General features: G+C 41.2%; 1 protein-coding gene across 3 annotated transcripts in view; it reads right to left on the reverse strand.

Moving 5' to 3' along the window:
* Positions 1-12,171: 12,171 nt before the first annotated feature.
* GOLIM4 (golgi integral membrane protein 4) overlaps positions 12,172-22,682 on the reverse strand; it is a 68,387-nt gene continuing 57,876 nt past the window's right edge. For 2 of the 3 annotated variants that reach the window (XM_024563291.4, XM_024563280.4), the window contains 4 exons: positions 21,308-21,475; positions 20,921-20,989; positions 14,144-14,224; positions 12,172-13,841 (listed from right to left, as the gene is read on the reverse strand). In XM_024563291.4, coding sequence (XP_024419059.1) covers positions 13,692-13,841; positions 14,144-14,224; positions 20,921-20,989; positions 21,308-21,475 — 468 coding nt within the window. In that variant the 3' untranslated portion in view covers positions 12,172-13,691. The remainder of the gene's footprint in view (positions 13,842-14,143; positions 14,225-20,920; positions 20,990-21,307; positions 21,476-22,682) is intronic. The other variant, XM_024563282.4, reaches the window with a different exon arrangement.

Here is a 22,682-nt window from a genome sequence, read left to right on the forward strand (position 1 = left end):
AGAAGGAGTTCCTACCCTTTGTGACAGCATGGATGGAACTGGAGAGCATTATGCTAAGTGAAATAAGCCAGGTGGTGAGGGACAAATACCATATGATCTCACCTTTAACAGGAACCTAATGAATGAAACAAACAAACAAGCAAAATATAACCAAAGACACTGAAATTGAGAATAGGCTGACAGTGAAGAGAGGGGAGAGGGGAGGGAACTTAAGGGGAAAAGGGTAAAGGGTTTGCAAAGACAATTATAAAGGACACATGGACAGTAACAGGGGTGGAGGTGGAAATGGGAGGGAGGTGGGGAGGGCTGGGGGATTGGGCTGGCGTGGGAGGAAAGGCAGAAAACTACTTGAACAACAATAAAAAATAATAAATAAATAAATAAATACAATTAAAATAAGACGATAGCTTTGGACATAATTTCAAAGCTACATATACTCCATTAATGAAATTTTAAGTTATTGAACAATGAATCTGGCAATTTTACTAGGTTGACAAAAGAAAAAATTGATAAAGTCATTTCTGACTATATAAAGCCATTTTATAATTATACAAAAACACTTTAACCTTTTGTTTTATTTGCTCAACCAAGCTCCTCTCTTCTTACCCCAGAAATATTTTCTTTGAAATAAAAGAACTAAGAACATTATTTGTATCAAGATTTTACTTCTGATACTATTTTGTAACTGCATTAAATTCTGAAAATGTAACTCAAAAATAGGAACAATATTTAATGGAACCTAGAATGACTAAGTTTTTTTCTTATTTTAACAATTTCCTGGCTCTCTAAGAAATATCCTTTAAATGGTTAAGTGCATTTCCAAACAATAAGAAGAAATATATTGTTTTTAATTGGTACAAAGATAATATTTACAGTTGGAAATTTTTTTCAAATTTGACATTTGGGACTTAAGTGTGCATGAATCACTAGGAAAGTTTACTTGCTGTTGGCATCTCCTATGGATTTAAATCTATACTGGAACTGTATCACTGGGGAAATAGAGAAAGATATGAGAAGAGTGTGAGTTGGAAGTGCTGACTAGTTTTTTATTCTAGCCACCAAAGTATAAATAACAATTAATTTTTCTCATGTAAGGTAAGTGCATGATTATGGTTTCTAAGCAGAAAAAAGTATTCTAGAAGCAGTATAACAATTCAATAATTCCCCCTTAATTTGTGGGCTGGGATATACATATAAGTAAATGTATTACCTCTTAATTCATCAATTCTACATGGGGATGAGGCTGCTGAGTTACCTCGTCATTGAAACAGGCAAGATGCTTAGATCAGTGTCTAAGATACACATAAAATTAGTGCTATACTATGCAATTTTCATGGAATGTGTTTACTAATATCTGTGGTCATGTTAAAGGCTATTGAGAGCTCTACATAAATAAGGAAACTCTCTATACTATAGACATTACATAAAATTTTTTACTGATATCCAGCCATGGAATGTTTGCTTTTCCAAGCTACTTAAAAACAAAAAAATATATAACAGTAAGATTCTTTCCAGAAGCCATTTCCTAGCTTAGTATAAACTTTGTCTTATTTCTTACTCTCATGATAAGAATTCTGTTTTTGAAAGGTCAGGAAACCATGGGATATTGGCCAGTGGCCAGCTGATCCTTCACGCTGAGCCTGGAATCAGAGCATATTGAATTTACCAGGCTATTAGTGTAAGAAGAATGCATGGTGGGGTGGAGAGAGAGGGGCCACAGCTAAGCTCGCCTACAAACAGGGAGCATGCATTAATTCCAGAGCTGCGAATAGACCACAGGGAAACACCACAAGGATTAAAGCCCACATATGCCCCTGTTGTGCTTCGTACATAGGCACTTATTAATTCAGCTGTTCTGTCCTCAAAAACCAAGAATATTTATAGATGTAAAGCCGAAGGAGGGAAAAGCAGAGGAAAGGATTTAGAATCCTAGTCTCCATTCCACGAGCCTTGGCTGCACCCACGTGCCTTCACACAGCTCTGAGACATCGGAAGTCAGGACACTATGAAGAGGCTCCCAGAGGCTAAAACCCACTCCAAGATCAGGGTGCAGAATAAGGTCACTAACCCATTTAAAAAATCGGGGTCAGCAATCTATTAGAATAAAAGTAACTACTCCTCGGGTTTGCAAGGGGTCAAAATCTTTGAACTTGAATGCAAAATATTTTTATTACTTCACTCACAGCTAAAGGCAAAGATAGGCAGGCTTTCAGTAAATCGGTCTGCAGCCCTCCTCCTTTACTCCCCATCCTCAATGGCGCCAGCATCCTCTGGCACTTTACCCAGCCGCATCCCAACCCCAAATCTCCAGGATTCAGAGATCCACATTTCAGTTGCCTGAGATTCTGTGGAGGAAGATAACCTGCCTCACCCAGAGAGAATCCTGTGCCAAATCATTCATTTCTGAGTGAGGATTTCAAGTCTTCAAGTCCTAGTGTTCAGGTACATACATTTCAAATATAGTAAGCTGGTTAGGAAAAAAAAAGGAAGGAGGTAGAAAAAACAACAAGAAGGAAGAACAACCAAGGAGTACATGCTATGGTTTACTGAAGTTACAGGAACCGTATGACATATTGGGTGGACCTTGGAAGACTCAAGGAGGCCAGGAAAAGGTTCCCAGGGTGTTCAGATGTAGACATCCCCAAACTGGGCTGTCCTGTGGTGTAACCACCTGGTGGTACACACAGTCAAAACTGCAAAGTGTGTGTGCGCATTAAATTTAAATGCATTGCAAAGTGAGAAGCCAAGATTTCATTTTGCAGTCCCCTGTTGCACGGTACCAGGCAGATTAATTAAACTTGTTGTTTCAAGTTCAACACTGCTGTTCCTTCCCTTTCAGTGTTTTAAATCAGTGTTTTAGCTGATTTTTCTCCCAACATGCTTTCATTCTTGTTAAACATGCATTGTGCTCTTTAGTCACATCTGTAACTTTGTTGCACGTCAAATAACACATCTCTGCTGTTGTTGGAGGAGGTCATGGAGAGGATGCAAGCTGGACCTGGGCAGTCGGAAGCCCCTCACCCTCTCCCCTGTCCTTGGAACGTTTGTTCCTCCTGCCATTCTGATAGCTGAAGACTATTCAAGGATGCAGCTGTGAGAGAGCAATGTGTTATTCAGACCATCTGGATGGTATACTTGACTGAATGCAAGGATTCTGTACAAATTTTTAAGACTCTGGCAGGCCAGTACATCTATTGGTCCTATGGCCACCTAAGACAAGCCTCATATGTAAGTAAGTTCCTTGCTTATTAAACCTGCTATCTCCCAACCTGGAGTGGTCTGCCTCTTTCTTCCGTCTCTCTTTGCCCTCAGTGTACCAGAGCCAGTTACGTACTTCATACAGAAAATCCTCAGTTTGCAAACCAGCACCTGGTTTTCTTTCAGGATTAGCCTTTTTGATAGCTTTTGCAAACTAAAGGATATGTTGGAGATTTAAAAATCTTGAACTACCCCAAGTTAACCACAAGCTTGGCAGGGTTGTTATCCTCCATGTTTCAGAAAAGTTTCTGGTTTGGGCTTGAATAGACACGAGGCAAACAGCACATCTTCGTAACAACTGCTGTCCCAGTTGCGACCCACAGCAGGACTGGCTGCCATGAGTGAGACAACAGCTGTCCCTGTTCCTGCCCAAAGTAACAGAAACCAAAGGCTGAACGAAGTTAACTGCTTTGCCTTGGGAATTTACTTCCTGGTGTTCACTTGGGTTCTGAATTCCTCATATTTCTGTACATATGACATATTGTTCCATGTCTCCAAAGTTTTAGGAAGTGCCCTACTGAGTGTCCTAACTATCTCTGCCAGTTTGCTAGGCCCTCAGATGCCCTGGGATGACTTGAAGGTGGGTGAATGGTGGGCAATTTAACCAGCGGCAAGGAAAGTAACACATGCCTGTTTGTGTGGTCATCCCCTTCCAATGGGACCATTTGTACATTTTTTTTTTCTGGGCTAGGATAATCATAGCATTTTCCCCTCATGTACTACTATTGGTTTTCCATAAGATAGATCGGTAGTGAAACTTATCTGGTTATTATAAAGGAAGGATGTGCATGGGGTGGATCAACTTGGATCTTAATCTTCTTTGGCCAGAACAACTGCTTAATCATTCTTCTGCCTCCAGCCAGAGTTGCCCAAATCATTAGGGATTAAAGAATTCATACTGTTGTTAAGCTCTTTGACTGTTTCATGAATTGAAAGCTTTGTTAAGACCTAGCTTCCATGTAACATCATTTAAAGGAAAAAGACAGTAAATACAGGTCTAGACTTCCAGCTTCCAAGCTAAGAAATAGGTGAAGGCTTCCATGGCCAGTGTCTTTCTCAGTGAGTCTTAACTTAGATGTAGAGGAAGGAGAGAACAACTTAAGAGGTGGGCACATTAGCTGAGGGTGCAGGGAACCCAGACCTAACCTGAAGGCTGCTGCAACTGTTCTCATTTACGAGTGAGCCAATGGAGGCTCACAGAGATCAAAAAGCTTGTCTGACTTCAGAAAGCTAAAGAACGGTGCAGCCAGGCATCAGATTCCTATCTGCCTCCTTGCCTCGTGGCAGGAAAAAGCATAAACCCTCGGCTGTATTCTCCCACAGTGTTTTAACTGTGGTATTTCTCAACACTAGTGCATTGCGCCGTCAAGATCCTGGGTCACGACCAGCACTGCCATGAAACAGAAAAGCAGGAAATGGCACGAGCTGTTTCTCAAAACTTTTATTTCCTTTATATAATACACACATATTCATGCACAGTTTGGGGATATAAATACATTTATTTCTTCCTGTAATCCTACTCAGAAATAAAACTAATTAAACTGCCACACAATTCTCCTTTTGGGATTCTTTGTTATTCTATAAAAACCACAGTTTATGAGTTTGAGGAACATTGTTTTGAGGCAAAGCAATTGCATTATGAGTTTTTTCCTCCAAGAGCAGAGATTAATGGAACTATTGACTCATGCAACTCCCCTCTGCAATATTGTGAAATTCTCCAGTGTGAATCTGGTAAGACAGCTATATCTCACTATTATGGTATTTACAATTTACTGTGAAATACTTTAACATAGCAAATGTGGTGTGCTTATATGTGTGGATGTGCATGCGTGTGGCTAGGGGAGCTTTGTTAACGTAGAACGTTAGTGCTGCTGGCGCCCTAGCAACAAAGGCAAGTCCCGCAGATGGCGAATCAGCCCCAGTACAAATCTAGTCTGGTGACTCCCAGCCCTGGCTATACATTGGAATCACCTGAAGCTTTTAAAAAGAATTTAATAGCTACAATATTTTAGTTCTTCAATTATCATACAATGAGACTGACCTTTTTTCCCCCGTTGTAGTGCAGAGCTATGAGTGTGAATATGAGTACAGATTTGTATAACAACCTTACACTCAGAAGACGGAAGAGTTTCTCCACCTAACAACTCCTTTGTGTGTGCTGCCCACGCAGGGTCACCCCTCCCCACCACCACGTCCCCTGCCAATCCTGATTCATTGAGAGGCTTGTAAAAAGTACTAATGTGCAGGTGCTGCCCTCACAGTTTCGGATTTAATTAGACTGGGGTTGGGGCTGGGGTGTCTTTAAAAGTTTCTTCAGGAGCCCTCATGTGCATCCAAGGCTGCAAGACCGGTGCTCTCGTCAGGGCGCATACCCCGGAGGCTGCTCTCAAAGATCTACTTTCTTCAGCCCCAATCAGCACTGTTTTGTTAGGTAGCACAGTGGATATTAAAGACTTGTTTTCATTCTACAAATGAATGGTGTTCAAAATATGTGAGTAAGCTGGAGGAATTCTAGTATAGGCACCTCCCCTCTCCCACAAGGAGGTCTGAGCACACGGTGAGCCCAGCACCCACTGCAGATGGACCCGGGTCTCTGAGGGGAAGACTGCCAGGCACGGGAGCTGACCACAAGGTGAGCTGAATTCTGGTGATGGAATATCATGAGCTCTGCCCTGACAAACCCTTCACGCCTCGTGCCTGTCTAGAACGCCTCTCCTTTTAGTGACTCGTGGAGACTTCAGAAAAGTTTACTACAGTTTCTGCTTGCCTGTAAATATTTGCTTTGCAAATTTGATCTGAGACTGCTTTCATTGTAATTCACCATCTGGCTGAGAGATGCTGGGGAGGGATCAGTACTCTTCCCCACTTCTAACTGGTTTAATAGTAGTCCTCGCTCTTCACGGCACATTAGAATCACCTGGAGAATTTTCCAAATCCTGATTCCCTGATGACACCGTGGTGTAATTAATTTAGTCTGGGAGTGGGACACAGGTATCACCACTTCAGAAATTCTCCAGCTGTGTGAACTACTGCATTAGAGACTACTGATACCTGCCAAAAAGAATCTAATAATTTTGAATAAATAAATTGGTTTAAATTTGTTCCACTCAGTAAGTTGAACTCCATCTTCCCTCACCAACACATCTAGGCCTGGCTCCCAGCAGAGCAGCTGCCAGATGCCTGGTTCCACGACCACCATCTCCACCTCTGGTCTCTCTGCTTTGAGCCATAAGCTCTCCTTAAAAGATGCATTAGTATCTACTGCTGTTTAACCAGTTACTCCAAAGCCTAGAAGAATAAACAGTTATTCTCTAAAGTTTGTGTGAGCCAGGAAGCTGAATATGACTTATCTGGGTGGTTGTGGCTCACGGTCACCATCAAGTTGTAGTCTGAAGCCTTGCCTGGGGCTGGAGGATCCGCTCCACACTCACTCGTGTGGCTGTTGGCAGGAGCCCTCAGTTCCTCACAGGCTGTTGGTCAGAAGCCTTGATTTGTCACCGCATAGATGTGGTTTCAAGGTAAGGCCGTTTGAATATCCTCATAACATGGTAGCTGCCTTCCAAGAGAAAGCAGAGGAAGCGGCGGTGTCTTTTAGGACCTAATCTCGGAGTCACACATCCTCGCTTCCCTTTCGTTTCCTTTGTTGGAAGCTGGTAACTAAGTCTAGCTCACGCTCAAGGGGAGGAAACTAGACTTCACCTCTTGAAGAGCAGACTCTCAAAGGTTTTGTGAACAAATCTTAAAACCACCACAGAAGAAATTGGCCAGAGCTAAGGGACTATAAAAGGTGTTTAATTACCTTTATGGAAAAAAATAATCTAATTCCACTAGGATGCATAAAATTAACAGGAATCAGAGACCTACAGAACCCAAAAACTCTGAGTTGAGACAACAAATTTGTTTATTGTTAACATATTAATGGGCAAGCATGATTATGTGTTCCCATACCTACGTCTTACAAAGAGGACAAACATGCCAGATCAAGAAGTCATCTCATCTTGCTCAAATCCATGTCTTCCGATGAATCAGTCCTTTAAAAGATATGTACTTTATGGGGAATGCTGTATATGTGTTAGCAGATAAACAGAAATGACATTTAATTTCAAGCATCATTAGTACCATACAGGGAATGGTGAGAACAAGGTCAGCCAAGATGGTAAAGGACGAAAGTATTTCATTTCCAATTACTTAAAACAGTGTATTAATGCAGCAGCTAAGATAATGCTGAGTGCTTGCCAACTTAAAATAGAAAGTTTTACAAGAGAGAGCTAGAAAGCCTTTATAGCTAAAGATCTCAACATGCTCTATTTTCTGTTGAAATCACCGCTTTTACAGCAAGCATTTGGATCATATAGAATAGGTGTCTACAGCCTGCGGGCCAAACCCGGCATGCTTTCGGTGAATGTAAATCAACTTTGATTGGAACACAGCTATGCTCATTCCCGTATGCAGTGTCTCTGGCTACTCTCACAGTAAAACAGAGTAGTTTCAAAAGAGTCTCCATGGCCCTCAAGGACTAAAAGATTTACTATCTGGACCTTTACAGAACACAGTTTGACAGTCTTTGGTACAGGCTAGAGAATAGAAATATACAAGTACTTTTAACTTTATTACAATAATCCCTAAGCTTTTAAAAAATATTTTATTTATTTACTTTTATACAGAGGGGAAGGGAGGGAGAAAGGGAGCAAGAGAAACATCAATGTGTGGTTGCCTCTTGAGTGCCCCCCTACTGGGGACCAGGCCCACAATTCAGGCATGTGCCTTCACTGGGAATCGAACCAGCAACCCTTGGTTTCATAGGCTGTCACTCATCCACTGAGCCACACCAGCCAGGGCTAATCTCTAAACTTTTTATCACAGATTGTTTGGGCCTTAAAGGCAGATTGATGCAAGAGGAAACACGGCAATCAACAGACGGACAAAACAGCATGTCATTATTTATTAAAACTTGCTACTTTTAGGACAATATGACTAAAAGTATTTCCTCCTTCTCTACTGTTGTTCTTCCCCATAAAGAAAAATATGACTCTAAAGTCAGTCAACATTCTTTAGGTTTTACGTGATAGAAAAGAACCTCAAACTTGCTTAGGAAAAAAAAAGAGGCAAGGAGAGATTTATTGGCAAATAAAATCAAAGGAAATTAGAACCTGGGAATTTAAACACCATTCTCTTTCTTTATGACTGACTCTCTCCCTTTCCCACTTTCCTCCTCTCTCCCTAGACCCCAATTCTATTCTACTTTCTGTGTCAGCTTCATTATTTCCCGCTGCAACTGGATTTGCTCCATGGCATGGGGAGAATGACCCCTGGCAACTCCAGCTGTAATGTTCCCTGCCCTCACCGGAGCCAGAGAGCATTTTTCATACCCAGCCTCAGCATAGAAATCCAAGAAGATGGAGTTGGTTTGGGGTTCTCCCCCGTGGTGGTGACAGGTTGGGCCTTTCTCCACATGAAGAGCTGAAGAGGAAATGGTGTGTGGACGAGAGGACAACCAGTGGATGAGCGTGAAGCCTAACGGAGTGCTCCTGCCTGGTTACAACTGGCCCTCCCACATGCTCACACCAGCCAAGGAAATTCTAAGAGGGTATTGCATCGAATCCTTAGAAGAGGCTTATGCAGGCCTCTTGTAAATGGCATTTAATATATTCTGATTTTACTCTCTAGATTTTACAACTCCATTCATCTGTTTCTCAAGAACTTCTTTACTCCTGATGCTCTAATGGATGCTTCAAAGAAGGCAGACATACAGTGTTACATCTTTCTCTGATCTCAGGTCAAAGAATTCCAATTTCTTGCTTATTCCTCTAAATCCTATGGCTGAGACTTTTATTTTTTTTTACTTCCATTACTTTTTTTTTTTTGCAAAATTTAGAACACACCTTCCGAATATATGAAACTCAGAATGTGACACCCGCTAGTGATCCGTATGACTCCTGCTACATTTAAAATTAGCATTGGAATCAGATTCACTTGGGAAGAAACTGTGCTCTGCCACTTATTTAAAATTGTATGATCTTGAAATAATCAATATTCTCATTTTATAAATGAGGGCTCTAAGCTATTCACTTAGTAAATATTTATTGAAAGTATCAGAGGTTGGGATGCAACCATAAACAAGAGAAATAAGGTCTCTACCCTCATAGAACATATATGTCAAGTGTATAGACAGGTTAATAGTGGTTTCCCTACACTGTGGTAAGTACTGTGATACAAAACACATGATGCTGTAGGAAGACAGAGAAAAGGTATGCACAGTAGACTTGGCGGGGGAGAGGGGGTGGTGGGGAGAGGTAAGACTCTTCCCTGAGGAACCCGTATCTAAGTTGAGACTTAGAGTAATGAGCCGAGCAAATGAGAGATGAGCATAGGGACTGAACAGTATCTGGGGAGAGAGTAGGAGACACATTTACCAAGATATGAGAGGGCATAATGCTTTAAAGGAACTGAATGTTAGTCAGCTATTAGTCAGGAATCTTCAGGTGGCAAGCCAACTGGCTCAACTAAAAAAAGTAGAATTTTTTCGGCTCATTAATCAACTTATGGCTGGACTTGGCTGGCATCAGGGATGGCAAGATACAGGGACTGAAAAAAATCCATCTCTGCTTCTGTCCTTTGTTTGTCCTTGTGGGTTAGGTCATCTGTTCTCTACTTCCTAGTTAGGGAACGAACGTGTATGCCCTCTGACCCAGAAGGAGACACTAGCTTTGTTAACTTCTGGCTGTTAGGCAAGTGTCCTTTTTGGTATACATTATATGTCACAGCTGTGTAAGACTCATAGCAATGTATAACATAATATTGTTAATAACACATGAAGACTGAGGGTTATGATATTAAACAAAGTAATGCTTTGCTTTTAAAAACTATCTCCAGAATCACCTGAGAACAATGTGAGGAAGGAGGATCAACTTACTCTTAGTGACAGGGTTAAAAAGAGGTGTGAACCACTTAAGAAATTGGATGAAATTCAAGCTTTTGAAAGATAAATTAAAACAATGTTCGTTCATACTGGAATTTTATGTATCACGGAGAATAGGATTAAAAGCATAGAGGTCTGCAACTTATTTATTTCTGAAGAGAGTCCAGGAGAAAAGCCGTCACAAGATGCTTAAAAGCTCGGTCATTGCCCTCCAACAGCAACCAACCAACCCCAGGGAAGAAATTCAGTCATGTGCCCATCTTGGACTGAGTATGCTGTCCAAGGAGATGGGTTAGTATTATTGGCTTTGTTCAAGTTGACCTCCCGTTGAAGGACAGGGGTCAAGGTTGCTTACTAAGACATTAAGAGAGAAATGTGCTTGACATAGAGGGGTCACGTTTATTATGATTCAGTTTAGATTGTAAATTATAAGGCTGAAGAGGTAAGATGGGGCCAGATCATGAAGAATTATGTAAGTCATACTAGGAGTCCGGAATTTTTCATATGTACAATAGCAATCTTATTGAAGCATTTTATAAAGTGGTAGTGTTAGTGTTAACTTTGGAAAGATCGCACTAGCACAGATTGTAGAGTTTGGGAGGCAAGAATAAGTGAGGACAGAAGTTAGGGGACTGTTACAATAGTGCAGATAAAAAGATAACAGGGGCCTGAACCAGCAAGGGTGGATGGTGAGAAATGGGCAAGGTTAAGGATACTTTGGTAGCAACTATAAGGAGAAAAGATAGAACCAAGGACAAACTTTTTTTGCTTTGTTTTGGTAGACTCAGTGAATTGAGATGCAGAACCTAGAAAGATAAGTGGGTTTTAGGTGGGAAATGCAAGCTCAGCTTTGAAAATTAGGAACTCCAGGTAGGAAAGGTCACAGAAAGCTAGGCTGAGGAGATGGATCAGGAGACGTGTCTGAGCCACAGGTGGGAAGAGGGCTAAACAGAGAGCAGACCTCTAGGCCAAAAGTCAAAGAACATAGATGTTTAAGGGGAAGACACAGGAAGAGAACTCTGCAAAAAAGAATGGAGAAAGTGTAGTGACAGAAAGAAGAAAACTAGGAACAGATAGCACAATGGAAGCCAAACGATGACTCAGTAGAAGTTGACCTCATTTTTAAAAATTGTTGTGCAACATGCCATAGCATGCCACAATGTAGTAAGAGAGCTAAAAATACAGCACAGTACTCAAAAGCAGTTAAACGATGTCAAATAGTCTAGAACAAATTTCTTCAGCGGGGGGATGGGGGGGTGAGGAACTCCAAACTGAAAAGAGCACTGTGGGATGAAGTGGGTCCTATCAACACACCTGTCGTACTATGACATTCAACATGTGTAATTTTCCTTGATAAAAGTGAGTCACTCTGACTTACATGTGGCTCATACTCTCACTCCTAGACCTCTTTCAATCACTCTTATAACTATCCAGTCATTGTATTTGTACTAATGCAGCTCTTTTTGTCCCTAGTAAATGTGCCTTTTTTTCCCTTTCTGATTACATCCACAGCACCAAATCCTTTGACTTATTGGTTGCACCAGAAGCCATAGATTAATTGGCAAGATAAGTACAAGTGACAATGTATTTCTGCTTATTTCATTGATGTAGATAAACCCTGGCTGATCAGTTGTCCTCCAAACATCAGCGACCATGGCCGTATAACGTACGCCATCCGAGAGTAGTGTGGTTTGTGACTGTTGCTTTTTGCTGATTGTTTGTGTGCATACAACACTCCGACACTTCTGTATCTGTTTTTTTTCCTTCCACTCAGAACTAACACAAATAAAATAAAAATTCTTAGTTCTTTCTTTAGGACAACGGGGGTAAAATCACATACCAATTGAAGTAGAGAGAGATATAAGGAAAATAACAGGTTGAGAAAGACATTTTATAATTTATTAATATATATTGGTACCTCTTAAATGTGTTTCCTTTTATGAAAAAGAATGTTGTAAAATCACAAACTGTTAAAAAATCACATACTTTAAAACTTTTATCACTTCCTTTTTATAGCTTTATTGACTATTACCAAGTTTCAATATTTCAAATAATTAAATACTGCAACTGGGACATTAAAATACAAACTAATTTACCAAAATAATCATATTCTGAATATTATGTACAATATTATACATTTTACATTACATAGAGGGTTTTTATACATAAAGGTAAAATTTGACTTATGATCATTGAAAATCCAAAATACATTTGAAGAACCATTCCTCTGCATACATACACAATCACTCAGCTGGGGAATCAAAACCATACTCAAGTGTGGTCACTACGAAATAAAATTACATTCATCCCACAAGGATAGCCGTGGAAATGTTTTTATCAATTTGAGAGTATTACAAACCCACAAACATGAATTATATAACCTAATTCTACATTTCTAAAACTCTTTATGCTTGAGACTGAAATGTCTCTATCCCAAGGGAAATTTTTGATTTTTCACTTCTTTAAGTAAGATTTATAACTCATCATCATTAAAATGTATATCTGTGGGCATAATGCAGACACAACCCCAGCAGTCAAAAAAGTCACCAAGGTTTATCACACTGTTGTACAGTTTTTGAAAAATAACCTTATTCAATTTTATAGCTTGGTATGTCTTCATATTCACACTTGTCATCGAAGTGATTACATACTGAGGCACCGAGCTTACAGGGAAAATATATATTACTGTAGGGAACTAGATAATGAAGCAAGGATATCACCAGGTGGCTTTGGAAAAATAACAGAATGGGTAGAAAACAACACCGCTACACAGTAAATTAGTTATTAAACCACGTGTCAGTCCTTCAAAAAAGGTTAATGCACTAAGGTGTCATACCTTGTTTGAATACTGAAATATCTAAGTCCAGAATACCGTTACATGAATTTTAGTACTATCTCACTTTTAAATTTAATTCCTTTCAAGAAGAAGAGCTGTGCTTTGAAGTAAACTGAAATATTTTTCTAACTGTTCTGACAAGTCTGAAAACAATGTTGGTTTTCAATGGATCTTACTCCAGAGATACAAAGACTGGTGAAAATTCTATCAGAATGACATAGAGGAACCTTAAAAAAGGAGCAATTAGTAAACTGGCCATTCTCCTTAAAGTCTGCACAGCATTTTCGCACTATTCCTTATTTTGAAATCTTGTACTTTATCAAAGGCAACCAACAGAACACCTGGAAACCAGAAGAGAGGAAAGCAACAAGTTGACACGTGTACAAAGTCGATGTCCTTTCCAATATCACATAATCTTTGAAAAACGAGACTCAGAGCCCAAGGTTTGCTTTATTGTTTTTCTTTTTGCTCAGGTGTAGCTTGAATATAAAAGAAGCTCTAACCTAGATTATCAAAATATATCATATAATTGTATGAGAATTTCTAATACAAAAGTTTAAAAAATCTAAATACATAATTTTTATAATTAAATATCCTAGAGTTCAGTAGGCAGGTTTAGTTTTGAGCAGCTTGGAAGGAATCTGTCGGCTGATCACTGTCTGTGAACTCGGGGTGCAGCTACATTTCAGCTCTTCGCTGTGATTTCTCAGCAACAGCCGCCCCATCGTCCTCCTCCTCCTCTTCCTCCTCGTAGTGTTCTTCCTGGCCTTTGGGGTGTTTGTCAGCTTGAACTTCTCGTTCCTCTCCATCATTGTTTTTCTCATCAGCCTTAAAGTTAAAAGAAAAAAAAAAGGGTTAGGGCACACAGTGAGACAAATAATCCCTTCTTTTAAACAAAGAGGCGAGAAGTTACTCATGTTTGGTGGAAAGAAGTAAAAAATAATGTTCTAGTAGGCAACAGTGCTACATCTTTCCTAATCTTCATATTGTCACAAGTTTTCCTAAGTCTAGGTTGGCCTGTTAAACTCCGAGGCACCTTAGATGTACTGACCATTACCTACCCAACTATACACATATATCTCCCACACATGCACAAACACGCACAACAGAAATGCACATCCTACACATACATTTTCATCATTTTCACCATAGGTCTCTTCTGCATTATGCTCCAATTCCCTTTTTTTCTCTTCAGTCAAATCTTCCTGAACCTAAAACAAACCAAAGACACTAGGTGACACTTCTATCATTTAGGCACTTGAAACAACATATTCTGATTTCTAAAAAGTTCAAAGTAGCAGCAACAAAATTAAACTAAAAATAAATTTGGAAAAAGATAAAAGTCAAAGATTTGATTTGTCTCTTAGCTACGAACAAATGTATAACACACCTACTATAAAAAATCTTACTCCACTGTCTGCTGTATCTAGATGCGCTCCTGGCACCACACTACTTAATAAACACTGTGGATGAACCAATGCGAATAACATCCACTCCGTAAGACACAGAAAACAGACCCCATAACCTATGTATGTGGTAGGAGAAATATGAGAAAAAACGTGTGTGTGTGTGTGTGTATATATTTATAATTAAGCATAAAATTTCTAGCTACAATATCCAGAACATAGAACACAACCACTTCAATTTCTTCACAGAATAGTTATTAAACTGCCTCAAATCCCTCCATCTCTTCAGTGTTCTAACATGACATTTGTTTTAAATAATTTTCTGTAATATACATTATCACTGTAATATCACTACCAATTAATTTTCAAAACGCAAATCAAAGAAATCACCCAAATATTTTTGCCAAATAATCTCTATTTAATGATCACATTCCACAAAATATATCACTTAGAAAAATGTTAGAAGATATTTTCTAACTTAACTATTTTGAAAACCATACATAGGCCAAGTGGTTTAAGTCATTTGAATATATTTCAAAAAATTGCTAATGATTAAGCATAATGTACTGGCCTGGTACCAAAAGAAAACCTGATCTCTCCAAAGAGAGTGGTAGACAGGAAGTCTCCTAGAATAACACACAAAATTGTCTGATTCTTTTTTTTTTTTTTTTTTTTTTTGGTGCAGAGGGGGAGGGGTTAAAAACCCCAGAGATGGGCAAGGAAAGGAAGTATGCAGGTGTTCTAATTAAGGAGCAAGAAATTAAGGGCTGTCTCAAGATGTTTAGCCCAGGTGCAACAGGAATGAACCACAACCTACCTGGGCTGTTGGGAGCCTACAAAAAAGGTCTTTCAAAGATGCCCTGGGCAGAGCCCCGCCTTCATGACCCAGTCCAATGCCAGCTGGACTCACAGCCCCTCCACTACACTGGCCCAAAATAAGCTCATTCTGGGGACAGAGGTGTAGAGCATCTGTTGTATTCACATGTCCTGGTGGGGTGAGCTAGAGAGAAGACACATGAGGCACCAGCAGGCTCTACCTGTGCCCATGACATTGTCCTGCCCTTTGTCACGGGACCTCATAACAACATTCCCCAGGACACTGTGATGAAAATGATGAAGCACTTATTTCAAACTATATTAAGTTCTCGCTAATTGAAACATCGTTAAATTGCTCAAGTGTCCCGGTCAATTTCAGCGAGTGGATATGTCTTCTACAGCTGGTGAACACTACACGTGGCTTAATTGGGGTTGGGAGGAAACTACCTTGAAACTGCAGAATGGCAGAAAGGATATGCAAGTCAGGGTCAGCACACTTTTTCTGTGAAGGGTCCGGAGAGTAAATATTCAGGCTCGCTCGGCCATAAGGTGTAGCAACTACCCAGCTGCACCACCGTGGTGCAGAAGCAGCCTCAGACAGTATGTAAATAAAAACACGGGGCTGCGTTCCAAGAAGACCTCACTCACAAAACAGGCTGAGGCCACTAGTTTGCCAGCCACACACTGATTATGGGGTCAGACAAACCCGGACTAAAACCTTGGTTCTGCAGCTCTCCTGCCTGTATTAACAATGAGGTCATTTGCTTTTATTATAAAAATTTTCAAGCACACACACAAAAAGAAAATAATTTCATGAATTCCTTATACTCATCACCAAGGTTCAAAAGTCACCTCAATGTTGCCACACTTGCACCACTTCTTGCTTTTCATTTTGTGATGAATTATTCTTCAAAATTCTACACATCATATCCCTTCCCTCCCCATCATTGTGTAGGGAGTGATGTGTAGAATCTTCTGTGATTCTACACATCACTTCCCTGCCCATCTCAGTATACATCTCTAAAAGCAATGAGCTTTTCTTATGTAACCATAGTGCCATTAAACCACCTGATAAATAATTCCACGGTATCATATAATGTCTAGTCCATACTTAACACTGTCCCTATTGTCTTACAAATGTCTATTTATAGTTGGTTTGTTCTCGTCGTCATTCAAACAAAGGCCACTCCTAAATTAGGTTCTTCTCTTTTCTCCTCAATGTTACTGATTACCTGCTTCTTTAAGGCATCACTTAACTCATTCCTTCAGCCCCCACATTTCTTATGAAAGCAAGTTAGCTTAAGGCTTGAGTGAATTCACATTCAATTTGCAAAGCAAGGATTTTTCAGAGGTGATGCTGTAGACTTCCTATTTTCATCACACCAGGAGGTACATGATGTTTGTGCCACATTTAGTGAGGCCGACATTGTTCAGTGAGCCTGATGGTGACAGCCTGACTGTCCACGGTGAAATTCCCCAACTTCCGTTCAACTAGTAATATCATCCACTGATGACTGCTCTTCCATCAATTGCTTTAATTAGGGGCTACAGAAACAGTGACTCTCTAATTCTATCATTCCTTCTGCATTTACTAACTTTATAAAGAACAACTTGCCCATATCAACTTTTTAGTTACATGCATGAGTGTATGCTGGGTGTACTTTAAATAAGACCTCGGTGGGCTCTAGTCATGGTTTAATAATAACAAGCTGTGTGACCTTCAAAAATTTAGCTACTCTCTCTGAAGCTCAAATTTCTTATTTGTAAAATAAAGAGATGGATGAAAATCAGTTATCAGCGAAAGTACTGATTTTCATCACTGTCTGGGGTACAGGGAGTCATGGATCTTTTTATGACTTTGGAAGAAAGTCGTTAGCAAATAGGTATAGATACACATAATTTGCACAGAAGTTTCAGGAGGTTCAGACTTCCCAAGTTCCACCTGCAACCATCTGTTCTAGGGCTGTGTCTGTAAACAGGGTGCTCCTGGAACACCAGCATCAGCCAGGGGCTTGGGTACAACTCTGACTTCAAGGTCCACCACAGACAGGGTCAAAATCTCCAAGGGTAAGGTAGACCCAGTCTTTGTAATTTTAACACTCTCCAAAGTGATTCTTAGCCACAGCAAGGACTGAGAGCCACTCGCTTGGCTGACATGGATATTGGCTAGAGTGATAAATATTAAGTTCTTTCCTTTCTTACCTTGGGGTCTGTTGTAGAAAATTCAGGTTGCTTACCATATGTCAATATAATCTGAGGTGGGAATTTTGGATTGAAATCATTCTTTAATTTAGGGAATCCATGCATGAAAATTTTGTAATTGTTTAGATTTATAAATATGCATTATTATTCTAGTAACATATTTTTCATGTATCGGGCAAAAGTACTATAATTCAAATTCATCTTAGAGGCATTACTGAAAAGGAAAAAGATGACATGGAATTTCTAATTTTAAAATATGCTTGGACTAATAACCAGAAGCGAAATGTTAGTACTTTTTTATAATGTAGATATCCCAATTATGTCTTCCACATTTGGCCCTCTTTAGTATCCCGTTAAAGCTGATACAGACATTTTGTTAAAGATTTCCCAACACTGCTCCTCATTACTCCTCTTTGTTCACTGAACTCTTGATGTTTTTAAGCCTTTTAGAAATGGTCCCCATGTGGTGTGGCAAAGTTTAATAAATAGCCAAAACAAAACAGATCTACTAAAACTGAGGTGGGCTTTGGCCAGCTACGCCTGTCCCTGTCCCTGCATTAATGCCTTTCTTTTATCCATCAAAGATGTTATGGGAGGAGCCAGGAACCAGAAGGCTGAACTGTAAGTAGTCAGAACGCCAGGATCCAAACAGGTGGATAGAACGTGACCAAGGAAAGGCCTTCAGCAATGTCAGCTTTAGTGACGGGCACCCCTGCTGGCTGAGTGATGTTTCACAGGACAGTTTCTGCCATCTGGACAGCTTCTGGATGTGGTGATGCACGGGCCGGCAGTACCACTACAGGCAGCCAAGTAAATAACCTTGTACTCGCTCTCTCGAGGGTTCAGATCCATCTGTTTTCGGTTGTACTGGGGAAACTGAGCACTCAGTGCTTTCAAGCAGTCATTCGATCTCCATATTTTTTTGAACATTTAATTTGAAAGCACACAGAGAACTTTTTTGGGCAAAGTCATAGTTTGTCTTGTTTGCTCATAAGTAGATAACCTGCTAAGTTAGCAACATGAGGATGGGCTCACCGTATGAATGTCTTTCCCTCAAACCGTCCCAAACAACAAACAGTGAATGCTGGTCCACAGCCATCATCTTTCTGTCTTTGAAGGGTGACTAACACCACTGCACTAAGACAAAAGGTGGGGACAGTGCAAATTTCCTAAAAATCACACTGCTTTTGGGTTCTTTACTCTCAACAGGTCAAGTCACAGGTCTAAGGTGCTGTACCTCTGAACAGGTATTGCCCTAGCAAGGTGCACTTCCTCCCAAGGGGAGGGGCACCGGCAGGAGCAGTGAGGCTCCCGTGCCAGTGGCTAGCTGGGACAGCCAGAAGACCCTGAGGCCTGATGGAAGTAAGAACCATGTACATTACACAGTATTCTATGGTTTTCGGTGTCTCACACACGATCACTGACAAACAACACAATATGCGTTTTCCCAGACCGTGACTCCTCTCATCTTTCTCATTTTGCTACAGCCTGCTGAGAACTTCATCTCTAACTGTAACTAGTCCTTGAATGGTATTCGGGAACCACTCTTCTCCACCCTCCTCATGGGGAGAACTGGGAACAATGGAAGGGGTGGGAAGATCCAATAATGATCATCTCAGGAACCACTGGAAAAGGACAACACAGCCTGAACAAGGGCTGCTCGGGGCGGAGAGGACAGTTACCCAGGGAAGAAGAAAGGCTCACCGGGCAACTGTCCTAAGTGAGAAGGTGTGGCCACTTGGAGCCTATGTGAGAGAGAGTTAGAAAGTGGGCACAGAGATGCTGACATAGGAATTCTGCGCAGGGAACTGGCCAAAGAGAAGCAGGACTAGGGGCCTGGTGCACGGAGAAGGAAAGGCTCTTGGTCAGTTCCGCCCACTGGAGGGAGGAAGAGCCCCGGCCCAAGGTAGTGGCTGCCGTGGGAGAGACTCCAACCTCCTGCCTGGTTACCATTCTCCCCACCCCCGCCCCCGCTTTCTTTTCTTTTTATCCTCAATCCCTCTTGGATCACAGGATTTCTCTTCTTCACCTTAATTGCTTAACTAACACAGGAATAAAGAAATCATCAGTAAATACTGATTAAAATTTTATGTTTACCCTTCTGAATTTTTAAAAGGAAGCCAAGGTGAACCTCTTTCCTTTTAATCTCTCAAAAGATTCCTGGCATCTACCATAATAAAATTAAGTAATATTAGTCTAGACATCCTGTTATAAGAAAAGTTCAGATGAATATCTTTTTCTTGCCAAGTGTCTTAATATTCAAGGCTGCTAGTTTCTCTAATGTTCGGTTCTGATAAGACAGCTCAGGGTCTTGATTGGGATTAGAAAAGAGCAGACAGAAAGATCAAGCGCGTTCGAGCGCGCGTGCCTAGAGACGCATGCTGCCCATGGCTGTGGAGAAGGGCATCCTTTCGTCTTCCTGGTATAAGCACACATTTTAGCATTGGCTCTGAAAGATGACAAATGCAATAAAAATGAGAAAGCAGACCTGGTCAAGGGAACTGCGTGTGTGAGTGCAGCAGCACAGGTATTGTGCGCAGGGTCTCGGGTGGGGAGATGGTCTGTCCAGGCTGCCATTTGTCCATCCTCTCTGGTGGTGCCCCTTAGGGCCAAAGCCACACACACTAGCAAGACACCTGGCTGAGAGGTATCTCTAAAACAGGGATTTAATTTGATGGACCATTTACTGGTATGGTGAGAGACTAAACAAGGGGCCTTGGCCTCATCCATATCACGTCCCCAAGTACTTCAGTCGTCTGTATAGTAAAGTGCGGTGACAAAGGAGCTACAACCAACAGCACTCCTCATTCACTTACCAAACAGGGCACCATGATGCTCCAAACTTAAGTAACAACAATGTGCCAGAAGTTTACAATAAAAAGCAAACTAAAATGACAGATTAAGAAATCCTACCCAAATGTATTTCACTCAGCTGAGACCTTACGTATTTTTCCTTTTTTTTTTATTGTTAAATTTAATTAAGGTACCAACTTCCTGGGATGGAAAAGGCTAAAAGCAGAGACCATACATTTTTTAAAAGAATGTCTGCAGGGTGTGAAGTGTACCTGACAGACGCTGTGGGGCACCCCCGTGTCTGTCACTTTGCTGTGTCTACAGAGAAAGTCACAGGGGGCGGGCCAGGCTCTCTCAGTGTGCAGAGCTCTGTTGCTCTCTTTTATGAAAGGGATATACAGGAGACAATAGCCTCACAGAGACCACACACACCCGGGTCCACCGTTTCTGAAAGGCCAAATGTCTTCTTCGTTCAACCGGAGAGAAGGGATTCTGTTACCCCACTATAGTTATCTTCCAACCAATGCCTCACGGCCACGGTCTATTTCCTCTTGCCTAAGTCGTGTCCTGCCCAAGTCTTTCCGAACATCTCCATAAAAGACACAGCAGAGCCAATGCCGCTGAGGTTTGTTTAAGGTTAGTGTGATGCACCAAGCAGTGTGATCGGCCTCCTGCATTCCAGCGTCCTACCTCCTCCTCTCCCTCCTCCTGGTACTGCTCATCAACATTATCCTCCTGCTGGTCTGGATTCCCTGCCATCTGTTGAAACAAGAGGGGAGGCTCCGGTTACTGAACACTGAGATGTGTTTTATAGTGCTCAAAGAACAAGCATGCCGCCATGAGCAGTGTATTTTCAATGCATCGGTGGCCAGGAAATAATGAGTAATCATTCCCAACACAAAGCCCAGGCCGCCCGTCACTCTCTGAGTGCAGACACATCGTTTCATATAATGGCTTGAAAACCAGCCAAAGAGGCAGACCATCTGTCAATGTAGGTTATGACTAATCTTTTGCATAAACCAGGCATTGATTAAAATACCCAGGATAAAGCCGCCTTTCCTAGAGGCCTCTACTTACCACCAAATGCTCCTCCATTTCCGCATTCCCTTGCTTTTCAGGACTTTGCTTTTGCTCTTCATTTTCATCTGGCAAATTTTCTTCTCTCACTTGCTCGGCTTCCTCAAATTCATCTTCGCCTTGATTATTAGGGTCATCTGCTGGGTTTATGTCCTCTACAGCTGCCCTCTGTAAAATTTTAATGAAAAGCAACCACCACTTCAAAATCCAGGATCAAGTTTAATTTCACTTGAAAGGCCACCCACGGGCAGAAAATGAAATCATCTTTCGCCGGATGGTGCAGACCCATCCTTGCCAAGACGCACGAGTACACACCCCACTGTCCAAAGAGAAAACTCCTGCCGTGTTTGTCGGAGGCCGATGAGCCAGAATGAAATATGACTGGCACTTCCTTTCTGTGATTCCAAATTGGTCCTCAAAACTTTACTCTCACAAGTAAAGAGAGCATAACTAAATAGGCATGACAAAAAATAGTTAATAAAAACCAAGAGACCAAGTAGGAGATATAATTAAAATGGAAGATTCAGGTCAGCAAATGGCAACTTCATGTACTGGTGTGCTGATTTTTATGCCGACAAGCTTTCCCATCCAAGCCACTTACATGTAAGTGGGTGAAAAAGCGTCCAAAGAGAAATGGGCCGACACCAGCAAGGACCAAAGAGGGGCCTGAAGAGGAGACAGGAAGAGGGCTGGCTCAAAAGCAAATGAGCGATTTCTAGCATGGATCACATTCCTTTAAAACAAGTACTATTGGGACCCAGGGAGACGCTGCGCTGGCCAGACGGGAAAACAAGAACCAAGCTCACCCAATTGGTGGCAATTATTATTTTGAAAAATATCTCCCTGGATCCATCCCCTCCTCCCAAGGAGCTCTCAGCTCCTGTGTTCAATGAATTCCCTTCATATTACCAACTTTAGAATTATCTCGATTTTCCACTTAAGCTCCCAAAGCGCCTTTCAAAATGATACATGACCTCATAAAAATTCAGATAGAGAGCCTGAGCTCGGCAGACACGGTGCTGCTCCTGTGAGCTTCCCCATCACTCCAGTGTCACCACCGGGACACTCAGAGAAGCTGCCAACGCTTCCCAGAGATGGTGACGCCTCAGAGTGAGATTTAGTCTCCTTCGGCATTCTCCAGACTTGATTCTACCTGAATTCCCTTCAGAGCCTTGAACGTGTTGGAGAGCTCACTGCGGTCTCCGCTGAATTATTCTCTGTACATCCCTGGCTGCACACTTCATTCAAGTGCAAACGACACCTCTCTTGGGGAGATCAGAGAGTGACAAATCATTACCCGCACACTAAACTCCAGTTACTTCACCATCTCTTATATGCATTTCTTTTTGTGCCTTATCAATAATTTGTGTAGAAA

This window comes from Desmodus rotundus, chromosome 2 (genome assembly GCF_022682495.2).
Source record: "Desmodus rotundus isolate HL8 chromosome 2, HLdesRot8A.1, whole genome shotgun sequence".
Classification (NCBI taxonomy): Eukaryota; Metazoa; Chordata; class Mammalia; order Chiroptera; family Phyllostomidae; genus Desmodus; species Desmodus rotundus.